Genomic DNA, 24,137 nt, shown 5'->3' on the forward strand with positions numbered 1-24,137 from the left:
TTGGTTAACCATTAAGCAAAATAGACACGTGTTTAGGGCACCAAGAGAAGGGGACACCACAGTGTTTTTCTTTAGCTATCATGCCCTTAACTCTTTCACGCCACACTCAACTTTAGTAGATTTTTTGTAATTGTCCTTATCTGCCGTGTTTCACTTTTCTCTGCATTGTTAGAAAAAACATTTTCTTTGGCTCGGTGAGTGACTAAAGTTTCGAGAAACTACTAAACTATACATCTTAAGTAAGAAGTCATCGATTTGAGAAAGATTACTGTAAAGTGCAGTACAAAATGTTGATAAAACTTCAGGTAAAAGCTGATCGTATGTTATGATGTCTGACCTTGAAGATGATATATTTTTCTTAATCATTCCTTCAGTTATGGCTATGTATAAGAAATTATAAACAGTTGAACTGTTTTGTTTTACCTTTTACTGCTTTATTCAGTCACATCTACAGAAGAATAAGAGTATAATACTACAGAAACACAAGTCAAACGAAATGGTGACAGATGTATACAGAGACGTAGCGAGTTTCATGTCATCTCGCCTTTGTTTTCGTACTTTATATTTGGGTTATTGTCTTGTTTGTTTTAGTTTCATTTGCGTTAGTATTGCATTATTCACGTGTGTTTTGCAATATTTTTTATTAATGTTTATCACTGAAGCTTTTCTGAACCACATTTATTTTTCTGCAAACAACTTGCTGTAAAATAAATCTACTTTGTGTGTGAGTACGTTTTGAAATTTATCATACTAAGAAAAAATTTAGAAAGGAATGCCACTGTAACAATGCTACCGTTCATAGATTACATGTAACCTATAAGTATGTTTGGGCATGAATGTATTCTCTTGTGATTATGTAATAATATAAACAGATCTGAAGCTGAGATTTATTTAGGGAATAAATATAAAGTTGCTCATTAATTGCTATCATTAATAGCTAACCAAATTTTGTCAAATATTTCATTTTTAGACTCAAAAATGGAGATCATAATTATATTCTCTTTACTTCTTCCTTGATTCTATCTGACGTCATAAATTTCCGACCCCGCCTGGTCCTCTGGTGATATTTTTCTGAGACGAACGAACAATGCGAGACAGGATTTTAATTACCTCATTTTAATTATATATTTTAAAAAATAAATAAATTTGTCTACAAAACACTGCTTGCTAAAGTAAACGTTGGATAGAAAAATACCACCACTCCATTCATAATGCTTATAATTAAGTTACTCGAAAAGGATGATGTTTTCTCATCATCCAGTTTAAAAGGTCAATCCATTGTCTTTACCACATTGTTGTTATAACGGAATAGTATGAATACCATTTAATCCTAAAACTGTTGCGGGTCTATTAGGGTTGAACAAGAAGCACGTCTGGAAATATTATTTTTGTGAATCAAGAAAAATAACCTATTTTTAAGCTGTTAATTTCAAACGTCTTTTAGATGTATAAGATGTTGCTTTTTCGTTTTTTCTGAAGTAGTTTTTTGATCCAGGTTGATTAACAATATGGTTTTACAGATATCTTTTATGTACCAGTAAGAAAAAATGTCGAACAAAAACCATTTGATTTGATTTTGAGAAAGTAAACTTCAGACCTTGCAAACCAGATAAAATCTCACAAAAGCATATGTATAACACCAGCATACCTCTTTCGTTATATCCTAGGAAACTAAGGAGTAACTTGTAATAAATTAGAATGTTTAGAGGAAATATGATAATAATTGACTAAACCAGAAATAGAAAAATCACCTCTATACTTTTCAGAGAACAAACAATCCTGAAATGTGAGAACATTATAAGGGTAAACCAAATAAAATGTTCCATCTATAAAAATCATTCCCGAAAGTTTATGGAATACTAACATGCTAAATATGTATAAATCAACAAATTTCTATATTATTAATGATACACAAGAAGTAGTTCAAGAGCAAAGAACCTATAAATTACATTGCACAAAGAAATATATCTCCAAATTTTAGATGATATGTATACAAATTAGAATCCAAAATTTTAGTATTAAATCGTTTCAACAATTGATTTTCAACAATTGATAAAGATAAGTGCATTCAGTGATATAATCTGGCTCAAATATGGAGCCATATGATCAGTACCTCCAGTGTTAACCCAAAAGACATACATAGTAACTAACATGACTTAAAAAGAAATTAATAATTTTTACAGCACCAGCTATGTGTTATAAAGAACATACTGAAACAAAAAACGTTTCATGATACAATAACAATTTAAAAATGAGATAATGTTTTATAACATATGAGATAATGTTTTATACATAAAGTTTGTTACACACAAAATAAGATATTTTGGTCATACTGACAGTTCTTGCTTCTTGTCACAAATTTATAAAAAGAAATTATAACAACTCTAATCTAGAGCACATTTACCCTTGTGATTTACTTTTACAGTTCTGCTTTCTGATTACTGAAAACAAGAAATAACAACCACCAGAATAAAAATTCTGTCATGATAGCTTTTCTTTGGTGATGTTAATAGAAATGTTTTAGTTATTTTCGTATTGATACTAAAGATGCATTTTATAAAAACACTCTTTCAGCGATTTTAACATTTACTAAATGACACAAATTTGTATCAGAATATTACACAATTTAATCAAATTTCCTAAGCATAATTCGAATCGGAAAATCGATACTATGTGTTACTTTAATATGTAGTAGTATATCGTAAGATGTAATGAAAATATTAGTTAACACTATTTCTTCAAAACAAATGATTTACACATTTCATATTTATTTATAATAAAATTATGTTTCACACCCACTTTTAAGTTGTACTTATAAAGTTGACAGACAGATGACACTGGTGATGTTTATCAGTTGTATAATTCTGTCATTTGTTTTTAATTCTAAATATTTTCTGAAGATATTGGTTGTTTGTTGTAGATTATGGAAATTTTTTTTAGGTGGTGATGAAATTGAGTAACACGTTTGTTTAATATCACAGATAAATAAAGAATTTTAATTCGATACGAATGTTTACGAGATATTTCAGTTTGTGAAATATACTATTATGAAAGCACGACGTGGCCTAGCGTGTTAAGGCACTCTACTCGTAATTCGAAAGTTGCGGGTTCAAATCACGGTCGCACCTCACATGCTCACCTTTAAAGCCGTAGGAGCGTCATAATGCGATGTCAATCCCACTATTCGTTAGTAAAAGAGTAGCCCAAGAGTCTGCGGTGAGCGGTGATGACTACCTAACTTCCCCCTAGTCTTACCCTGCTTAATTAGGGACGGCTAGCATAGATAACGCTCGAGTAGCTTTGTGCGAAATTCAAACAACAAAATAATCGTATCCAAGTTACTCTTAATATAAATAACAAAGTAGCTTACATGTAAATAGTTTTCTATTCTTATTAATAAAGTACTCGATTTGTTACATTACCTTGATATCCGCTTCATCTAGAATGCAGCTTTACAATACGTCTAATTATAGAAATATATAATTTTACGAAAACAAGGCTTCACGTGTATTTGCAACAAATTATTATCGTTAAATCACGTTAACTTCTTTGCACTCTCACTTATCACACAGATCTGCATGGTAGTACCACTGTCATTAGAGTGTGTTTAAATATGAGCGACTGCAGATTTGAAACATTTGCCGATTCTTCCACCCAAACATTTTATTCATAAGAATTACTTCAAACTTATAAAACGTGTCTGTGTCAACTATATAATACAACATCATTTTATAGAGGAGAACTTCAATAATCTTACCTAGAGATAAACCTTTCGGATCTGCAAGTCGATTATTCTATAGAAACCTTCAAAATCTGCACATTCAATATTGTATCGAAATATTCAGGTTCTGCATGTATAATATTGTGTCGAAATCTTCAGGATCTGCATGAACAATATTGCATGGAAACGTTTAGGATCTGCATGTACGATATTGTATCGGAACCTTTAGTATCTTCTTCTGCAAAATTGCATAGAAACATTCGGTATGTACAATATAGGATATGTGTTCAAGTATGTGTGTTTTGTTTGTTTTATTTTTGAATTTTGACCAACTCTAAACGAGGGATATCTGTGTAAGCCATTCTAATTTAGTAGTGTTAGACAGGTGGGAAGGTAGCTAATCATTACCACCCTCAGTCATCTCTTGGGCTACTCTTTTAGAAACGAATAGTGGGATTGACACTCATATTATAGCGCCCGCGACCCACAGATTACGAGTCGATGCCTTAAACCGCCTCGCCATGCAGGGCCGTGTTCAAGTGCATCTGATTCTGATAATTCACTAGACAAGCCAAGTTTTCAATATACTTTCTTCTTTTCCATTATTAAATATTGAATGGTTGGTCATTTCATTCTCTAAAGAGGTTACAATTCAGTAATGATCGTATTCTAGTCTCTGACCTGGCCTTCGTCCAAATGTTTCACTGACAATAGCTTCAGTCTGTCCAGTTCCAAAAATAGGTATTATATCCTTGTCCAGTCATTTTGAACAATTAATAAATGAAATATGGTATTTGTAATTCCAGGCAAGTTCTTTACCTCACATCAATGATAAAGATTTGTGTGTTTTGATATAAAACACCTTCAGAATTATCTGAGATAACAAACGTGTGGCTGAAATGCCTTTTGCATTTGGGATTCTAGTGAACAATTTGGGATTCTATTCTTCTTAGAGAATATATCAGAAGAGATACGTACAGTGTACGTATTTTTCCAAGATCTTGCATGACGTCTTGTAGCTTCAATAACTTTCATTACGTTTATGAAAGGAACTCGTTTATTCTATGTACTGTCATTCAGTTTATTAATTGTTCAGTATCCCTAGAGGTATGACACTTCAAATACTAAATTTTCACCCGCAGGTGTAATGGAACTGTGTTATAATTTTGATTCCTCTAACAGGTAGTGCACTGAATGCCTTACAAAGTATGAAATAATCCGGGCTTAAGTTATTATTGTGATCTTTAGTCATTTTATCCTGGTATCGATAGTTAATGTTCGTAAGTAAAAACGAGTACCATCAATCCATGAACGTGATTATATTTTGGCTATGGATGAATGGGTAGAAAGGAAAAAAAAATTTTTTCATAACGAACTTTTACTCTCAGAAAATCCCTAAATAAACACTTCTTTCAGAATAATATAATTCGGAGTTACTTTCGTTGTTATTTTATATTAGTATGATTAATGTAGGTGAAAATGGTAATTGTAATAACTAGAGGTTGAAAGTTGATGTTATGTAGTGTTAAACTTAATTTACTACCCAGAATGTTTGCACTAAAGTTGATAACACCAGTCTTTAAATGCTAAAGAATGCTGGGAGTGAAGATAAATTTTCTAATATTATTTTAGTGTTAACCATTATGTAAAACGCTCAGCTAGATCATTTCCTCCTTATCAGAGGTATTACTCACATCACGTTTCATCATCCGACTTATTTGTTATGAATTTCGCTCAAACCTTTACGAGGACTATCTGGACTAGCCGTCCCAAAAGTAGTAGTCAAATATTTAAAGGAAGATAGCTAGATATAAATACTCACCGCCAAAGTTTGAGCTACTCTTTTAATGAGATTGACTATGAAACATAATGACTCACAGGCTATGAGAGCTAGCGTTCCTGTTGGGATGGAAATTTGAATTAGCAACTCAAAGATTGCGAGTCAAGCGCCAACCATTTAAACATGCTGGGTCAAATATGGGAATAGCAGAGGTGAAGTTGAAACTACAAAATATAATATTTTATTTAATTCCTATAGTTGTTTACGATGGTGACTTCCGAGAGCAAATGCTGTTTTTGGAATAGAAAAGAAACAGAGGAACGTTTCCTGAATAAAATCAGGTAAAACTGGGTAAAATGCTGACAAGAAATTATATGAACTTATGAAGAGATGTAAGTCAGTAAGTAGTTACAAGGAGAGAAAATGTTCGACGTTTTACATATGGGACTTTTAAATAAATTAAAGCAAATAGAGAAACTCTAGATGGTTTTTAATCTTGTTTTCTTATTTATTTGTGAACAACTAAGGTTATTAATTCTAAGGTTCAGGTTAGTGTTTGTTGAAACGGGTATGAAAAGAAAAGATCATAAAGCTAGCAATGAACTTAAACTTGATAATTTCTATTTAGAATTTATTGATCACAACCATCAAATAAGATCTAAAATTTAAAACTGACTAATTTATTGAATATTCTAATCTTTCCTGTAAAGCAGGATGTTATCCAAAATAGTATATCTTAAAAATAAAAATAAAGCACTTTTAAAGGGAATATATTTATAAATATTTGGTAAACGATCTAGGTATTTAACAATTGTTTTATTAGAATTTGGAATATATATTTGAACAATGAAAACATGATTAACTTGCTGACAACAAATAGGAAAAAAGAGAAGTCTAATCTGCATAAAACAGTCATATGTTATTTACACTAGCACTCAGTTGGAAAATAAGACAAAAGTCCAGTTGGAAGAAAAAAAGCTGAAAAATACGTAACACATCACACGGAAGTTTTGAATTTTTCTCAAAAAGCGAAACCAATTTCAGAGCACAAAATTAAGAATAAATGGGAATGTAACAATTTGTAATAAGGAATTACTGATTGCTAGTAATTACATGATGTATATGAAACAGAAGAATTGCGAAAAAATTAAACTTGACTCTCAAAGCAAGTATTGGTTCTGATAATAATATAAAATCTAGATAAAGGTAATACGTAAGCACAATAAATTATAATTTAATATAAAATCATTATCACTCAAAACAGTATAAATGGTGGTTTTTTTAAAGTACAGAGGCAAATAAAATACAAAAGGATTACAATTACCACGTGATATATAGTTATATTTGTATGCCACATAAAGCAGCCATAAAACTATTACAAAACTATAAGAAGAAAGTATTCTCGTTTTTGCTTAGATAAGATAAAACACATTTATAAATATAAAAACTAAAATCATAACACGCAGGAAATTTTATAATTGTAAGAAAAAAGTCAGCAAGAATTTAACAGATATTCATGTTGTATTAGAGTAAAGTGAATGAACAAAGAATCTCTATCCTATAGTTATTGTCACCCATTCCATAAAATTAAAATGATTCAAGACATCACTGCAATAATAAAACTATTGATACTATTTATGTATTTGATAGAAACATATCAAAAATATGTATCATCATGAATTAAAAATACATCATTCAATATTTTCTTATGCAAGTAATAAATGTAATCAACTAAAAGGTACAAATGTTAATGTTTTACAACTCAAGTCACCCTTGAATAGTAATGATGTTCATTTTATTCAAGACAGTAAATGATATATAACTGGAACTTACAATTACTTTATAAACACAAATAACTAACACATGTTCTTATGTATACGGATATAATTATGTTAATAATTTTTTTTCATTTATCTGTGCTTTTACTCACATACAAGTAAATCAAATGAAAATTAATAAATTTATAAAACGTATTTAGGATTACCATGTTTATACACAAATAACTATCATATGAGATACACGAGCTTAGATATTCACAGTCCTTGTTTTAACTTTTTTCTCACAAACAACAAAGAGTAATCCGCACATTGTATGTAATTTATTCCAAATAATTAATATCATATGGAATTCTACTAAAACTGACATAAATAAAATTTTGCTTTTTTAAATATTAGAGATGAATTAAACTCTGCCTGAGTTAATGTATTAAATTATGTAATCGAGAGAGAATTTTTAGGGAGAATTTCTGTAACTTGAAACAAAGCGCATGAGATTAGCCCCTCATCTAATTTCATATTGACAGAATTCTTGAAAACCGTAGGCGTTATTTAACAACATTGGCTTTTTTAGGTAATTTACTGCACTATTAATGAGTATCAAATCAAGAAAAAATAAATCGAAACCCAATTTACAGTTACATTAATAGTCCTTATTTTATCTTTTTTCTCACATAGAACAAAAAAAAGAATCCGCACATTGTATGTAGTTTATTCCAAATACTTAAAAATTAATAGAATTCTACTGAAACTGACAATTTCTTTAAGTAATTTACTTTTTAATGGGTATGCGATCAAGAAAAAATAAATCGAAACCTGATTTCTATTCTTTGTTAAACGATTTCACCTAAACATTGAGAACGATTTAGTTTGATGTTTACATTGTACTAACTTAACAATTTATAAGAAATTCCTAAATTCTAATTGTGCCATAAAAAATAACGATACGCTGAACATTGTATATGTATTATGTATGATAAGAAGGAAAGTGAGTAGATCGGTTTATAAAGAAAAGACTACGTAAACTGAATTCTTCTGATTAAGATTTTTTTTATTAGCAATTGTTTGATATTTTTTTTAATGTGGCTTGTTTGATTTTGTGATTTCATAATCTATGTAACAATAGTGATTACAATAAATAATTCAGTTGTAGTTACGATACTACGTAAAATACATATAGATATATGTTTCCGACAAATTACATGTATATATGTATATATATATTACTAGAAGGTTAAATTATTATAAATTGAACTCACTCGAATATGTTTTTAGAAAAATGTATTTCTTCCTATAATTTCTTTTCTCAATATTTAAAACCAATTCCATCTTTCCTGTAACATATATCACTCCCTACAGGAAATAACAACAACATATTATTTATATTCTATCTTTCCTGTAACATATATCACTCCCTACAGGAAATAACAACAACATATTATTTATATTAAATATCAGAACTTTCTCTTTATTGGTGTATCCAACGAAACTACCCTGAAGTATTTGCTTAGGCCGCTACATAAAATACAAGAAATAAGTATTATTACACCAGATATACTCCAAATGTCTGGAATTTCTTTGAAGAAAAACAGTTGCCAGAAGAAAAGAAAACTAATCTGAGAGGCTGCTCGAACAACAGAGAATAATCCTGCTTGTTCAATTTGTAGCCCTTTATAGCGGAAAACTAATCCAACTATCTCTATCAGAGAACAGAAAACAATTAATAAAGATGGTTCTCCGCACGGTATGACTGGAAGTTCTCCTTTCGAAAATGTAACAATTAAACTCATACAAATACCAACCCACCCATTATTTAACAAAACTACAATGACAGGAATGTCTTTCACCCAGCGCGTACAAATTATTTCAATAGCCGCAAATACTGTTGAACTGAAAGCTATCACAGTTCCAATGATTTGATCTGAATCATTTCTTAAATTATTAGTTGTTTGGATTTCTAAAGGAAGTTTTGATAATAAAACAACACCAACTACATTTAATATTGTTGATATAATATTCAATAAACCATATGATTCTTTTAAAAATATTCTAGCAAACACAGATACCATGACTGGATAACTAAAGATGATGACACTCGCTTCAGCTATGGGTAAGAAGTGAAGTGCACTGTAGCGCGTATACAGAACCAATGTATGAGCAATGCTTTGACAGAGTAAAGTTTTTCTAACAGAAGGTGGACCAAATGGATTTATTTTTTTCTGTATGATAAGTGGAATACTGTAAACTGTGAGAGACATTGAATTAACCCAAATTACTTTGGCAACATCTACAGTTTTCAAGTATTTAACAATAGCATATACGGTAGAGAAGAACAGACAAGATAACATACTAAATAGTAGCCCTTTATACAAAGATAAACAACCAAGTAAATCACATTTGATATTTTTTTTATCTTTGGACAGGTGAAAACTTTCATCATCATCGGTTAGCAGAGAGTTGAAGAAGCCAGTTTCTGTTAATTTAATATCATCTCTGTTGCTCAATGTTTCAGAGCTGTATTTTCTTAAACTTTTCTTATTAATGTCCATAATTGTTCGGTAGAGTCTCTTGCCGTTTCTTTCAGCTGTAGAGAACAATCATATACTACTTGTAGCACTAATTAATGCACACTATGTTTAATACAATTTTGTTTATAAATTTATTCTCTTCTATTTATTTATTTGGTCTTCTGTATAAATGAGTTTTAGAAGAAAATATATGAATAAAATAAACTGTAAACTATATCATAAACATAATATGAAATGTTTATGTTTAAAGCTTTTATTGAAAAAAAAAAAAAAGACGGCAGTGAATATTGTAGTTTAACTGTAAGTTTATTGCAATATTGTCCCCTGCTAAAACAGCGACATGTTTTTAGACTTACAACGCTAGAATCCCGAGTTCACTTCCCTTCGGTCGTACACCAAAATGCTATAAATTTAACAAACGATATTTTGAATTTTCCCAAAATGAACAAAATATAAAACGTAAGTTAAGTTGATAAAATCTTGAAATATTTTCATGAAAATAATTGGTAGGTGATAACAATCGTATTAGCAAATGTAAAAGGGAATATATATATAGATAGCATTCGAAGCGTTAGACAATAATCGTTCGAATTTTTATGCTCTTCTGTTATAGAGTAGGTCTGCTTAAATAACACATTTTTGAAGAATCTCTGCCTTAATATACCTTTATTCGTCTTGTAAAAAACATTGTTAAATGTTAATATTGTTCTTCGGGGTTACAGCGGTAAATCTTCGGAATAGTAACATTAATTTTAGTGTTTATACACAATTTGAGTTTAATCATGTTTTGACTCTACATACTTTGAATTTCATATAATTGTATTTTTTTTACTGTTTTTGTCATTATAGACTTACATATCTTTGAATATTTCGTTCTGTTAGCGTTTGTATCCTTTTCTCACCATAATTATTTGATGCGTATCTATCAAATCTTACAATGTGTTCTTCAGGTTTCAGGATTATGCGTTCCCATATTTTAAGGAAATATGACTCTTATGGGGCATTTCATATTTATACTGCCATCTTTAGGCTGGACGTAATCTTGGAGTTTAACTGGCGAGCAGGACTTAGGATTTAGCTACGATGCCTCTGAAATTCTTTCAATAATTTCAGATGTGGGTGCATTATAAAAGTGACAGTTGGTACCATTATTTGGTTCAAGGGGAATGACAAAGCTCTTGTAACTTTGGTTAGTTTTCACAGTGTAATAAATACGTTTGAGGGATGTTATATGAGAGTTATGTGAAAGTTCAGCGAAAAATTTAAGAACCTCCATCCCTTTTATACGTGTAGTGTTTCACACGGTAGACGGATCAATGAAAGCTAAATAATGGATTTTTCTAGTTTATTAGTAACACTACTAATCTAAACACTTTAATTGTTTACAATTTATTTCCAGTTACCTGACGATTAAATCATGAAGCGAACATTCACATCCCGAGGGCTGGCATGGCCAGGTGGGTCAAGGCGTTCGACTCGTTTTCTGATTGCCGCGGGTTCGAATTATCGTTGCACCAAACACTCTTCACCTCAGATAATTCTGTCAAATGAACCGATCGCTCAACACAACTAAATTATATCTTTCTCACTTACCGTAGTTGTGTATAATCAACTAAACCTTACTGTGTACAAAGTGTTCAACTGTACGTTTAAGATTCCAGCTGTTTCAAGCAGTCATCCACCTGAAACGTGACATAAACCACTCTTGGACTTCTCACACTAAGTCCCTAAATGTATGAGAAGGAATATATTTAGACTCTTTCAAAGGTATTCATTGTCTGAGTATAAGATTGCTGATATTATTGGTTCCATGTGTTAGGAAAGTTTAGGTGTTATATCAAAGTGTTTGTTAACTTGTACACATACATGGTCTCATGTAGAAGTACACACATCTGTGTTAGTTGTTCTAGTACAGAGAAAGAAACATCTGTAGACGCTGTAAGCCTATGTTGAAGAAAGAAAGAAAAGAGATCAGTGTATTTACAGCTACATATGTTTATAACATATGTGTCATTCAGGTAGATACCAATGTACCAAACATTGAAAAAATATTTTCTAAATGTATCTAAGTAAAGTCATATTCGTTTCCTTTTGTATCATATGTTTAAACAGAAATAACATAGTACATAGTAAAAATATACTTAACATGAGGTATTATTAATTAACGCAAAGACGATTAAAGGTAAATAATATATGTACTTATTTAAGGCACTGGAAAGTGTCTGTTCTATTTTAAGAGTAAATAAATATAAAGCTAAGAGAAACACATATTTTAATTTGTTTATTTTGGAAATTCGAATTTCAATACTGTGTTTTCGGCTACAATGTGTGTTATTTTTCCCTAATTTATAGCATGTCCATATTTTCTTTACGTCACTCCAGTACAAATTCAACGTGAAGCGTCCTTTGTATAATGTCATTTGAATGTTAACTGATTTTATATCATTCAGCATACTACAGTACAGTGGTGCGAGCTGTTAAAACAGGTAATTTCCCCAAATGGGCCTCAGTCCCCTTTAAGGGAAATGATACATTTCATAAATGTAAAACACAGCAATATCTTACAGTTCATAAAAGAAAATAGTCTAAGGTTGTATTTATATTTATACTAAGATGCTTCTCTGTGGTACGCAATAAAGTAACTTGTGATTTACAAAAAATCAAACAATATTTAACATTGTAGATGTAAGACAAACATAAAGGAGCGTTGGTTTACAGAGAAATATCATTTCATGTTGAGTAAAAGAAATGAAAACACATACCTGTAACTAATAGATGTAGTGAGTATTGAAATAATTATTGTTGATTACTTCGTGTAGAGTTACACAATGTCCGATCTATAATCTGTTCAAAGCGACAAACACGAACCTTTGTACTGTTAGCCTTATATGTCATTTTCTCTCCGATGAAACCACAAACGTTCTATACAATGTGTCAAGTGCTTCTTCGAAGCTTTACATGTGGCTTTAATAGAGAAAAAATCTCATTTGATATTGTTTGTTGCCAGTGAAGAAAATATATTCACATCCAAATGATGTCCAGTATCTAAAGATTCAGTGAATGAGTTATCACCATTTTTATGTATTTGTAGCACTGTTCTGATACCTTGGACACTGATGATAGTTATAACTTTACTATAGCACTATTTTGTTTTGTAAACAAGAAACCTGAATATTTCCTTCCGCGGTTATGCCACATATTACGACATAGTGAGTGAATTTATGTATGTGGTATCATACAGAAATAGATGCATTTGTAATAATTTGTAGATTGTATGACAGAAACCAAGAAGTACCTCGTTGGCATTACAATTATGAACATCCTATTGCTATACACAGATAACGTGTATTAAACTATTGAATTAATAGTCTGAGAATAAGTTATTCACTCCTTTCTGTATCATTTTCATACTACAATTCATCCAACCCTGAAAATGTAAGGGTAAAACATTAACTCATTCATATTGCTGTTATATTGGACAACTGAGTGTTTGTTGTTTAAATTTTGCTGATGATATTAATGTTTGGATTCTTGCTGGCTGTTGGGAAGATACTGTAGCTTTTCAAAATCATTTGGATTATCTGAAAACTGAAGTGAATAAATGGATTACTGTTTATGATTGTATTAAATACAAGACAATGAATATAATATGTTGTAATTTGAATTATAAATATGTATGTCATGAAAAAAACCCTAACTGTGGTGTGGGAAAATGGGATCTTGGTAATCTAATTATTCAACATCATAATTCAACCATGTGTAGTTTTGATGTTAGTGAATGGTTATACAGAAATTTAGGCATTTTATATTGATATATTTAATTCAAAAGTAGAAGGACCAATATGTACCTAGTGGTCCTTACATTATATATATATAAATGTACGTGTGTATGCTCACAGGTATTGATTAATTATTTTGATGTATTTCATTAAAGATTTATAATTGTGTTAACCATAGATTACTTTAATGCCGAGTGTTTGTTGTCATTCAACACTAAAGTGAACAAATAAATGTATATAAAGGACTCGAAGAATACATAGTATTAACGCAACTAACTTATCATTGTAAATTACACAAATTTTGTGTTATGCCGTATTATCTGTAGTTTACACAGAGGTAATGCACAGCTTTATGTGTTTAAAAGATATATGATAAATACTTTACTGTTTAAAGAATCTTTTTATCATGATAAATGTAGACGATAACCTAAAAAATAATATGTCGTTTGAAAATTAAAATATAGTGTTCTGGTTATTTAGAAAAAATAATTTCGTTATACAAAGAAAATGCTTCCTATGATAAAACATAGCGTAAAAGTAAAATTATTCTTGGGCTATTTTTGTCAATTAATAATAGAATTTCTTATAGCAAAGCCATAAAGGGCTATCTGCTCTGCCCACCGAGAGGAATTGAACCTCCGACTTTAGCGATGTAAATCCGGTAACATACCGCTGTACTAGCGGTATTATGTTTGTTTAAAAAATAGTGTATATTATGTAATTAGGTGATATTATTCTTTTTAATTTTTTTTCGATAAAGTTTTGATAAAGTCACTTTGCATTTTTAGAAGAGGAAGAATTATATCTGTAACAACCAATCATATCATTGCGTTAAATCACTAAATCATAAAAGAAAAACTTAAATAGAACTACGTCAGGATACGGAAACATTAAATATGGTTTACACACGTTTATGGTGAACTCAGTTTTCATGAAATGTTAATAAAACATAGGTTACATTTCTCATAACAAGTGATACACTTCCATCTGTTGTGTACCGCCTAAATTTCTATTTTATCTCCCAACTATAGACTTACTGTATGTGGTTCGTCTTACGACTTCAGTCAGATGACGTTCTATAAGGCCTGGCATAGCCTAGCGCGATAAGGCGTGCGCTTCGTAATCTGAGGGTCGCGGGTTCGCGCCCGAGTCCCGCCAAACATGCTCGCTCTCCCAGCCGTGGGGGTGTTATAAAGTTACGGTCAATTCCACTTTTCGTTGGTAAAAGAGTAGCCCAAGAGTTGGCGGTGGGTGGTGATGACTACCTGCTTTCCCTCTAATCTTACACTGCTAAATTAGGGACGGCGAGCACAGATAGCCCTCGAGGAGCTTTGTGCGAAATTCCAAAACAAACAATACATGCTCTTGTGCATTACGTTATATTTACATAATAAATTACTCTTTTCTATTATTGAAGAAAGATTCAAGACTTGTTTTTAAACACATTATTCTAAATATCAATTTTAGAACACAGGCTATAAATTAGTGAACAAAGAAAATGCTTCCTATTATAAACGTCGATTATAAAACACGTTATCACTCTATACACACTTATCATGGTTAACTTATGGAGAAGAATGATGAAAACCCAAGGCAGATATTTTTTTTAAATTATTTGATTTTAAACAAAATTTTGGAGACAAATATAACTTGGGATGTTCAGATAATTACTTTCTTTTAACCCCGCTCTAATTTTAAAGGAAACTGGAAGCTTAGGTGTGAAGAAACATGATAAAACATCATGAAAGAAATAGATATATAAGCAGTGAAGACTGAATTAGCTACCAGGATAGAAAAACCAATAATGGACAGAACAAAATGAAAGTCTGATATGGGAATTACTGTTCTTTATGGCGGCGGGTTTACTATAGATCCAATGGTAAAAGTGGATGTGCAGAGAAAACTCACTTTCACTAACTATCGCCAACAGCTGCCAGTTTGTTGCATTTAAAGCTTTACTGATGAAGAAGGATAGGAACAGTAACTGAATGATGATTGTTTCAAAAGTAAATAGTTTTTATTTGACACAAAATGATGCAAAATATAACAACTGAATTTAGAAACCTTATTTCAAATATCGAATTTAGAACAATAAATATAAATTAGTCAACAATAAAGAATGCTTTATGATATAAACTTTGTTTAAAACACATTATAGCTCCATGTATCTTTATCGTGATTAATTTAGTGGAAGAGTATGATGGTTCAATGGTTAACTCATAGACTTTTATTGAGACTTGACCAGTTTCTCAATGTAGCAGAATAGTATTAATACCCTTTTATCCTGAATCCTTTGGAGTTATATTACGATTGAATTAAAGGCTTGTGTGTAAACTTTATCATGATAAACCTATACACTGTTTCTCTCGTTCTAAGAAGAATATCCTTCAAGATTATATTTCATAATGTTAACTGGAACACGCGGAGGTCTTTTATAGCTAGCTTTTGGGTTTGTGGATCATCTGTTATAAGATACCACACATTCCTAATGATGAACTGGGTACAACGTCTTACGCATTCTGCATGTTATTGTTGCTCTGGATTTATCCATATTGCATTGTTTCCAGTGCAAATAAATTAAAGGTACATGTGAATGCCAACTTTAGACATTTTGAATCCTCTGAACATGGCTTTATAATACGATCGTACAAATATTTTAGCCAGAAGGTATGTTATATAAAGTTCCAAAAGCAACCACACTACTAAAGCTGCGACCAACAGTGTGAGAAAGTAGTTCTATTGTCGTAGCTTAACCGAAACGTTGTATCGATTTTACTTGTTGATTCATATTCAAAATATTTTTTCTTATTAATATCTCGTACTTAACCTGTGATAAACTAGTCAGTCTGCTTAGATTTGTTGAAGATTACGATATAAAGTAAAGATAACTTGAACTGAGAAAAACAATATCTAAGTACACAAATAATGATATTGTTGGAAAAAATACGATAAAGGTCGTTATTCTTTAAAAATGGTAAAATAGTAGGACTGTAATCATAGCTTTCATGTCATAAAGAAGTAGACACTTTGTTTAAAAACGTAACATTAAAAAATGAAAAATAAATATTTTAAAGAAAATTCAGAAATCTCTATGAAAAAAATCTTCTAATTTAACTCTTTTGTGTAAAGAAATAGATGCAACAAAGTATATATTAGTCATCCACTCAGTAAGCCTTAAGAGGAAAACGTCACAGACAAATAGAACAAATAATATAATATGTTCTTATGTATTTTGGCTATGATGTTTTTTTTTTTAAATAATAATACTTCTTATATCTCACTGTTTTTAGTTAATGAAAAAATAACATTTACGATGTAAATTCTTCAAGAAACTTGAGATGATATAGAATGAACCTTCTACTGTTACAAAGATTATTTAATTTACCATATTTAATTTATCTAACATTGTAGAAGACATTCTGTATCTTGGACCATGTTGTCTTATCTGAGTGCGAGATGAGATACTTGTCACTAGATGTCGACATTTTTACATTATTATTTTTCATCGTCAGTTGATAAAACATATTAGTGTCCAACTGCAAGGAATAACACAGTTCAAATAGAGCTTTAAAGTTTTGTTAATAAAGACACTTTTGTCTGTGATTCAAGATAAAAGCGCTTGAGATTTCAAAACGAGCTTGTTTTCCTGATGTTCTTATTGTTTGAACTTTTTCGTTTTGAAACACTATGTCGGTGTATGAAACTATTGTAACTACATGCGCATATAAACGAGACGGAAGGATAAACTTGTTGAGATATAATTGTACAGTGCTCGGTACAAAAATCGAATGATGAATTAGAGTGTTTCAGGCATTCCATCTTAGAACTCATCTTGCAAAGAGTAAATTGTGCTTTAAACTATAGATATAGCTGTTACGATAAATTATAAGTTACATAAATATTTATAACACTATTGAACATATCTCTTCTTCGCATTTTATATGACGTAGAAAACCAGTCGAAGATCACACTTTTTTTCCATTTTTCTCAGTGATATATTATCTTTTCAAGATCGCGTTCCACGTGGCAAGTGGAAAATACTCATTTATAATCATAGAATTTTATCTTATTTGTCATCAAGCTTTCAAAATATAAACAGAAAAATATAATAATAAGATGAACGGATATATAGTTGGGAAAGTACAAGTGAGATGGCTTATCACTAAGAAATTAACGTCATAAATTCTTAAATATAAATATAAATATCAATGAATATCCATCTTAATCTATACTACCTTAAATTGTGACAAAGTTAATTAAAATTTTATTTGTTCTTCTTCAGTAAACTAATATAAAATGTTGTTCCTTTACCTCAGACAAACAATATAACATTTTATTTTAAGCATCCCTTATCATTACAAAAAAAAAAGAGTCGTTTGTGACATAGCTCACTTATCATAACGTGTAAGTAATTATAAATATATATGCGTGTGTGTATGTATTGGTTATTTTAGATACAGTATTCTTTATACTTAGAAAAGTCCACTAGAACAATGCAATTACTTTAGAATTTCAGTTCACAAGCCGAACTTTATCAATATCGCTAATTTATTAAAATATTGTACAGTTTACTTACTTCATTGTCGAGTTAACACAGTTATACCTTATACCTTTAAACACGTCTGCTCTGTTTTATTATTTTATATTTCCGAGAATCGTTTGTCCATTTGTTCAAGTCCACTGAGGCTTGTTTAGTTACTTTGGGACTATCTTTGAAGAATTGGACTATTCTTCTTATATATATATATGTTAATTATACTGTTGATTTTCCTCTACGATATGAATCGTTACTCGTAACGCCTTCCTTCCTGAGGCATTTAACTTCACTTTGGCTAAGTTATTTCTCGTGACGTAACATCCTCGTATCCTCTTGTCTTTCTGCTGTTTCCCGGATATATCATACTATTTATACATTTGTAACCAAACCATCTGCTCATTGTATACTCGACATCAATAAGGTAAAAAAACAAATTCCTGCACTCGCCAGCTTTTCACTTTCTTATGGTGAAAAAGTAAACAATCATAAAGTATTCTTTCACAAAATTAATAATAAATAAATTAAACAACCTTCTATATCATGATAGCAACAATTCACTAAGTTTGAAGAAATATAGAAAGAAATACATCAAACTTTGCCTGAACGATGTTTGTCCTATAACACATAAAGTTAGAATCAGATTTAACGTTTTAAAGCAAACTTTATATTAAAATGATCCACATTTCAGTTCAAATTATTTAAGCGTACACGTAAATAGCGTTTCTGTAAATATGTACGGATTCCTGAAACAAAGAATTGTGTATTTTTCACTAATTACGTACCTCTTTATGTAAAATTAAACATTTAAAAGTACAGTCTTCCGTTTATTTTCTATGTGTTTTCCGTTTTTATTTCTCTTATAGTATTTGTTTATGTTAACCTATTCACATGTAACTAAATTAAGTTTAGCGTCTATAAATATCTTAGTTATCTCTTCATATGAAGTAGAAGCTATAACTACTAAATTTTCTAACATATATCACTTCTACTGCTACTTACATTCAGTATTATAATGTAAAGATGAAATAATCTTAGAATGTTCCATTGAAGACCCTTATATTGTTTAGTTTAATATCAAGTTTCCTTACCTTAGTCTAGTTGTTTAGTTTGGGTTCCAAGTCATCCAGTCTAAAGATCAGATTTTGTTATAATGTCTTCTTCAAAACCATTGTGACAGGAAACTGTAGCGCCTGGATTACTTTGGAAATGTTGGACACTTACAGCAATAGCTTTCCAAAAAAGGAAAATTTTATTTTGTATAAAAACGATCGAAAAAAATCGATTAGCTTTCTATCCTTCACGAATGGACAGGATAACACTTCTATGAACATGTCCCCCACCGACCAAACACTAACATTTTCGTCGATCTATCTATTGAAAAAAGACTAAATAATTCTCTAAAAGATAAATGGATTAAATAGGTGAACTTGGGTTAATTCTCTTCTTTTATAGCTTGCAAATATTTTTGATTATTTTAAAGACCAAATCACTAAAAGAATGGTTAATATTACCGATGTGGATGAAGTGTACAATGTGGAAGGAGAGTGGTTCTAAAACAAACAAGTATGAAATCTGTAAACAAGATGGTATATAATCGAAGGCTATTATAAATGAAGATTAAATAAAGTAGAACTATAAAGATACACAATATTTTGATATCACATATAACTATACCTTGAACATAAAATTTTATTATTGCCGTTTTTTTAGATTGAACTTCGAGTATTGACGTTGAGAAAAGTTTTATTGTTGTCAGAAATTAAATATTAATATATATAAGCCTGTCATGTCTTGTGGTTAGGACACTAGATTTATAATCTGATGTTTGCGGCATCAACACCTGTAGACGAAAAAGCTTCCATTTCGTCCCTTGGGAGCGTTACAATATTGTAATTCATCTCACTCTTTGTTAGTTGAAGCGTAGCCCAAAGGCTGGCAGTGAGTGGCGTTGAATAGCAAAGTAACAAATACAAGTAACTATAAGTAATAAAAGTTGTCGAGGATAAATGCTTCGATAAATTCGCATTGTTTTGTTAATACTCAAATATTCACGAAAGAAATAAAAAACGTTTCCACACAATGAAACGTCATCACGTGACACCAGATGCTTAATTATGATTTTGAAAAAACATTTCGGAGTTCATCAAGTACTGTTCTGACTTGGTACATAAACATAATGTACAACATTTACAGAGTTGAGAGACGAAAATATATATAACAAGAGTGATTATTTTTCCAGTTTAATACGTAAAGTCGTTTCAATGGAGTGACAGGTGGTTAATTTAATGACAGTTAAATAAAAGGAAATAGGATGTCTAAATTGATGAAAAGGAGGTTAATCTGATGTCAGATAAGGATAAAACCTATGAATGTTTAACTGTTTTCTCATTCTAAATCATCCATTTACCAACATTACAATGTTCTTTCGAGAAATCTGTATGATATGCCTGTTTCTCATTCTCGTTGGTTGTTACGATCGTTTCGTAAGCGTTTTATTTTAGAATATTACAACTACTGAGAATTTATGTTAACTAGAATGATTTAAACTCTTTATTGAAATATCTACTGATATTCTTTATTCTCGTTATAGCAAACCTCACGTTTAACAACTAGGCAGAATGCCAAGTAACAGTTTAAATATCTCACGCTAAGTTTATAGACTTTAAAACTGTACAAAAGATACTTTCGTTTGTTTGCAGATGCCAATGACCATGTTTTTATCACTTCCATCTGCTGTATTATTAACGTTATTTCTAACAACTTCATGTTCTTCCTAGTTAAGTGAGAAACGTGGTTTTACTGACCAAGGATGTATGGGAGCTTACGACAGTACCAAGCTTGCTCGACTTAATCGAATCTGTGAAGAATGTTATAATGTTTACCAGGTTCCACTAATTCATAAATCCACAGGTGATTATTAAGAACGAGTTATTATAGAACTTTAATAACGATACAGAGTCTCAAAAAGTTTAGTGGATACAGCCCTTGACTTGCACTCTGTTGGTTGTGATATGAAATTGCCTTTACCTGACATGTTCGTCCTATATGATTTCACACTGGGCTAGCCTTCGAGGTATAAAATATCTATCCTTACAAAAATATTGGTCAACACGAAATTAGTTAGTTATAAAGTCAATACTAATCAATAAAAAATGGTTTGAAAATAGATAAAATCCGTGTATCTTCTATACTTGTAAAAAGTAAAAATAATGTGAAGATTGATAAATATTCACTATTAAATTCAATTCTAATCTTGTGTTCTTATAGTAATAATATTTTATTGAAACGTATAACAACAATATATCAATAGATATCAGTAAAGTAAGTTTCATGGAGAGGATATCAGGTTCCAAGAACCTCTACATTCCCAAATTCAAATACAACTGCATCCCTAATCTAGGGCTGCGACGATTACGGACTTTTGTAACCGGTTAATCTTTGCCTCGTAACCGAACTGTAACCGGTTAATCGTGTAATCGTCACAGTCTTAGGAATTTGCGCGTCACGGCCGCACCGAAAGTTAACAAAACCTCTAAAGGCTTTCAACAACACAACAACGAAAATTCAACCAAACAAAAAGGCAAGCAGTTCGTAAAATCGCGATAGGCAAGCATACCAATGTCAAGGTTAAATAATGGAATATTTACACGCAAATGTCGATAATCGTATTGTTTTCCCTCGTTTATTTTTCTCGGAAAAAAATATTAGATTAACCGGTTAGGAAATCCGTAACCTGTTAAGAGCAGTAACCGGTTAATCGTGTAATCGTCACAGCCCTCGTTAAAGGGCGGTGAGGTTATGTTACTATAAACCTATTCACAATTTTCCTTTTCTACTGTTCTTTGTAATGATATATTTATATTACTTCATTGAAGATTCTATATTTCTTATGGAAATATTAAAATGTTTACTAGCAGATGTTGTTAAAGTATATGGAATAGCGCCGTTGGTAATATAATATTCAAACTATAATTATCAATTTTAAATGCAGTGTTTGATTCATCTTAAAAACGAATTGGTTTCTCTTAAGAAATTGGTGCTTACAATTTCCTTAAAATTCAACATTTACTATATGATAGTTATACTAAAAGTAAATAATATCTGACAGTTGCAAGAAGATGCTAGTAAAATAAATAATGTATAATATATTAATTTTCTCACACTGGAAATCAGCGCTTTCAAAAAATCACTTTCTATTAATTCAATCTCTCAGTTCAATTAGAAACAATTCAAAATTTCATTTTCTGTTGATATATTTCATATAACATTTTTTCAATTTCGTACACACAGTTAAAAATTATACTTGCTTAAAATTTCTCACTCATTCGTATTAATAAACACACCTTTCGAGATTTGCTAAATATGCTAAAAATTCATAAATCTGATTAACGTTTGGTATTCTACACTGTTCTTCTTAGCTATTCTTGAACTCTCCCATAGTATGCGTCAGTGTAGTTTAATAATATCAGTTTTCTTTTAATACTTATTTAAGAATACTTGGATACTGTTACTCCCATTTTTCACGCAGTATGTTTAAGTGGTTCAGGCGCTTGACTCGCACTCTTTGAGTCGCTAATTCAAATTTCCAACCCAACAGGAACGCTAGCTCTCTTAATCTGTGAGTCTTTATATTTCACGGTCAATCTCATTAAAAGAGTACCTCAAGCGCTGGCGGTGAGTGAATATAATTAGTTATCTTCATTTTAATATTTCAGTAATAGTTTCGGAACGACTAGCCCAGATTGCCCTTGCAAAGGCTTGCATGAAATTAACAACAAATAAGTCGTATTATGAAAGTGATATGATTAACACCTCTGTTAATGAGGAAATGATCCAGCTGAGAGTTTTATATAACGTTTAACACTTATATTATAATTGAAATTTTCTGTTCACTCCCAGTATTCTTTAAGATTTACAGACTGGTGTTATCAACCTTAGTGCACACATCCTGGGTAGTAAATTGAGTTTAACACTACATAACATCAACATTCAACCATTACCATTTTCACCTACATCAATCATAGTAATATCATATAACAACGAAAGTAACTCCTGATAATATTATTCTGAAAGAAGTGTTTATTTTGGAAATTTTCTGAGAGTAAAAGCTCGTTGTGAGAAAAATTTGTTTCCGATCTGTCCATTTATCCATAGCCAAAAGTTAATCACATTCATGGATTGATGGCACTCGTTTATATTTCCGAACGTTAACTATCGATACTATGATAAAATGACTGAAAGTCGCAATAACAACTTAAGTTTAGAGTCCTTAATACTTTGTCAGGCATTCAGAGTACTGCCTGTTACATGAATCAAAATTATAACACTGTTTCATAACACTCGTGGATGAAAATTGAATATTTAAAGTGTCACGCCTTTGGGAGCACTGAAAACTTAAAAACTGAATGCTAGTACATAGAGTAAACGAGATCCTTTACTAAATGTGATGAAAGTTATTGAAGCTTCAACACGTCATGCAAGATCTTGGAAAAATACGTACCCTGTACGTATCTCTTCTGATTTGTTCTCTAAGAAGATATGTCCACTAGAATCTCTTATGGAGAAGGCATTTCAGCCACACGTGTGTTATCGAAGATAATTCTGAAGGTGTTTTATATCAAAACACACACATCTTTATCGTCGATGTAAAGCAAAGAACTTGCCTGGAATTACATGTTTAAGTTATTAATTGTTCAAGGTGATTGGACAACGGGTCAATACCCCTTTTGGTACTGGACAAACTGAAGCTCTAGCCAGTCTAGCATTTGGACGAAGGCGAGGTCAGACACAACAATGCGAACATTACTGGATGGTGAGAAAACATCATCCTTTTCGAGTAACTTAATTATAAGCATTATGTATGGAGTGGTGGTAAGTTTCTATCCAACGTTTACTTTAGCGATCAGTGTTTTGTAGACAAATTTATTTATTTTTATTTTTAAAATATATATTTAGAATAAGATGTTTAAAATCCTGTTGCTATATTTTTTTATTTATATTCAAATCAAAAAATTAGT

General features: G+C 30.8%; 1 protein-coding gene across 1 annotated transcript; it reads right to left on the minus strand.

Annotated features, from left to right (window-relative positions):
• Positions 1–6,165: 6,165 nt before the first annotated feature.
• Positions 6,166–18,234, minus strand: LOC143242832 (solute carrier family 35 member G1-like). Its single transcript, XM_076486434.1, has 3 exons — positions 18,160–18,234; positions 11,208–11,748; positions 6,166–9,860 (listed from the first exon to the last, which is right to left on the minus strand). The coding sequence occupies exon 3, from the start codon at positions 9,823–9,825 to the stop codon at positions 8,731–8,733; it is 1,095 nt and encodes a 364-aa protein (XP_076342549.1). The 5' UTR covers positions 9,826–9,860; positions 11,208–11,748; positions 18,160–18,234; the 3' UTR covers positions 6,166–8,730.
• Between the last annotated feature and the right edge of the window lie 5,903 nt (positions 18,235–24,137).

Source organism: Tachypleus tridentatus, chromosome 1 (genome assembly GCF_004210375.1).
Source record: "Tachypleus tridentatus isolate NWPU-2018 chromosome 1, ASM421037v1, whole genome shotgun sequence".
NCBI classification, from domain to species: domain Eukaryota; kingdom Metazoa; phylum Arthropoda; class Merostomata; order Xiphosura; family Limulidae; genus Tachypleus; species Tachypleus tridentatus.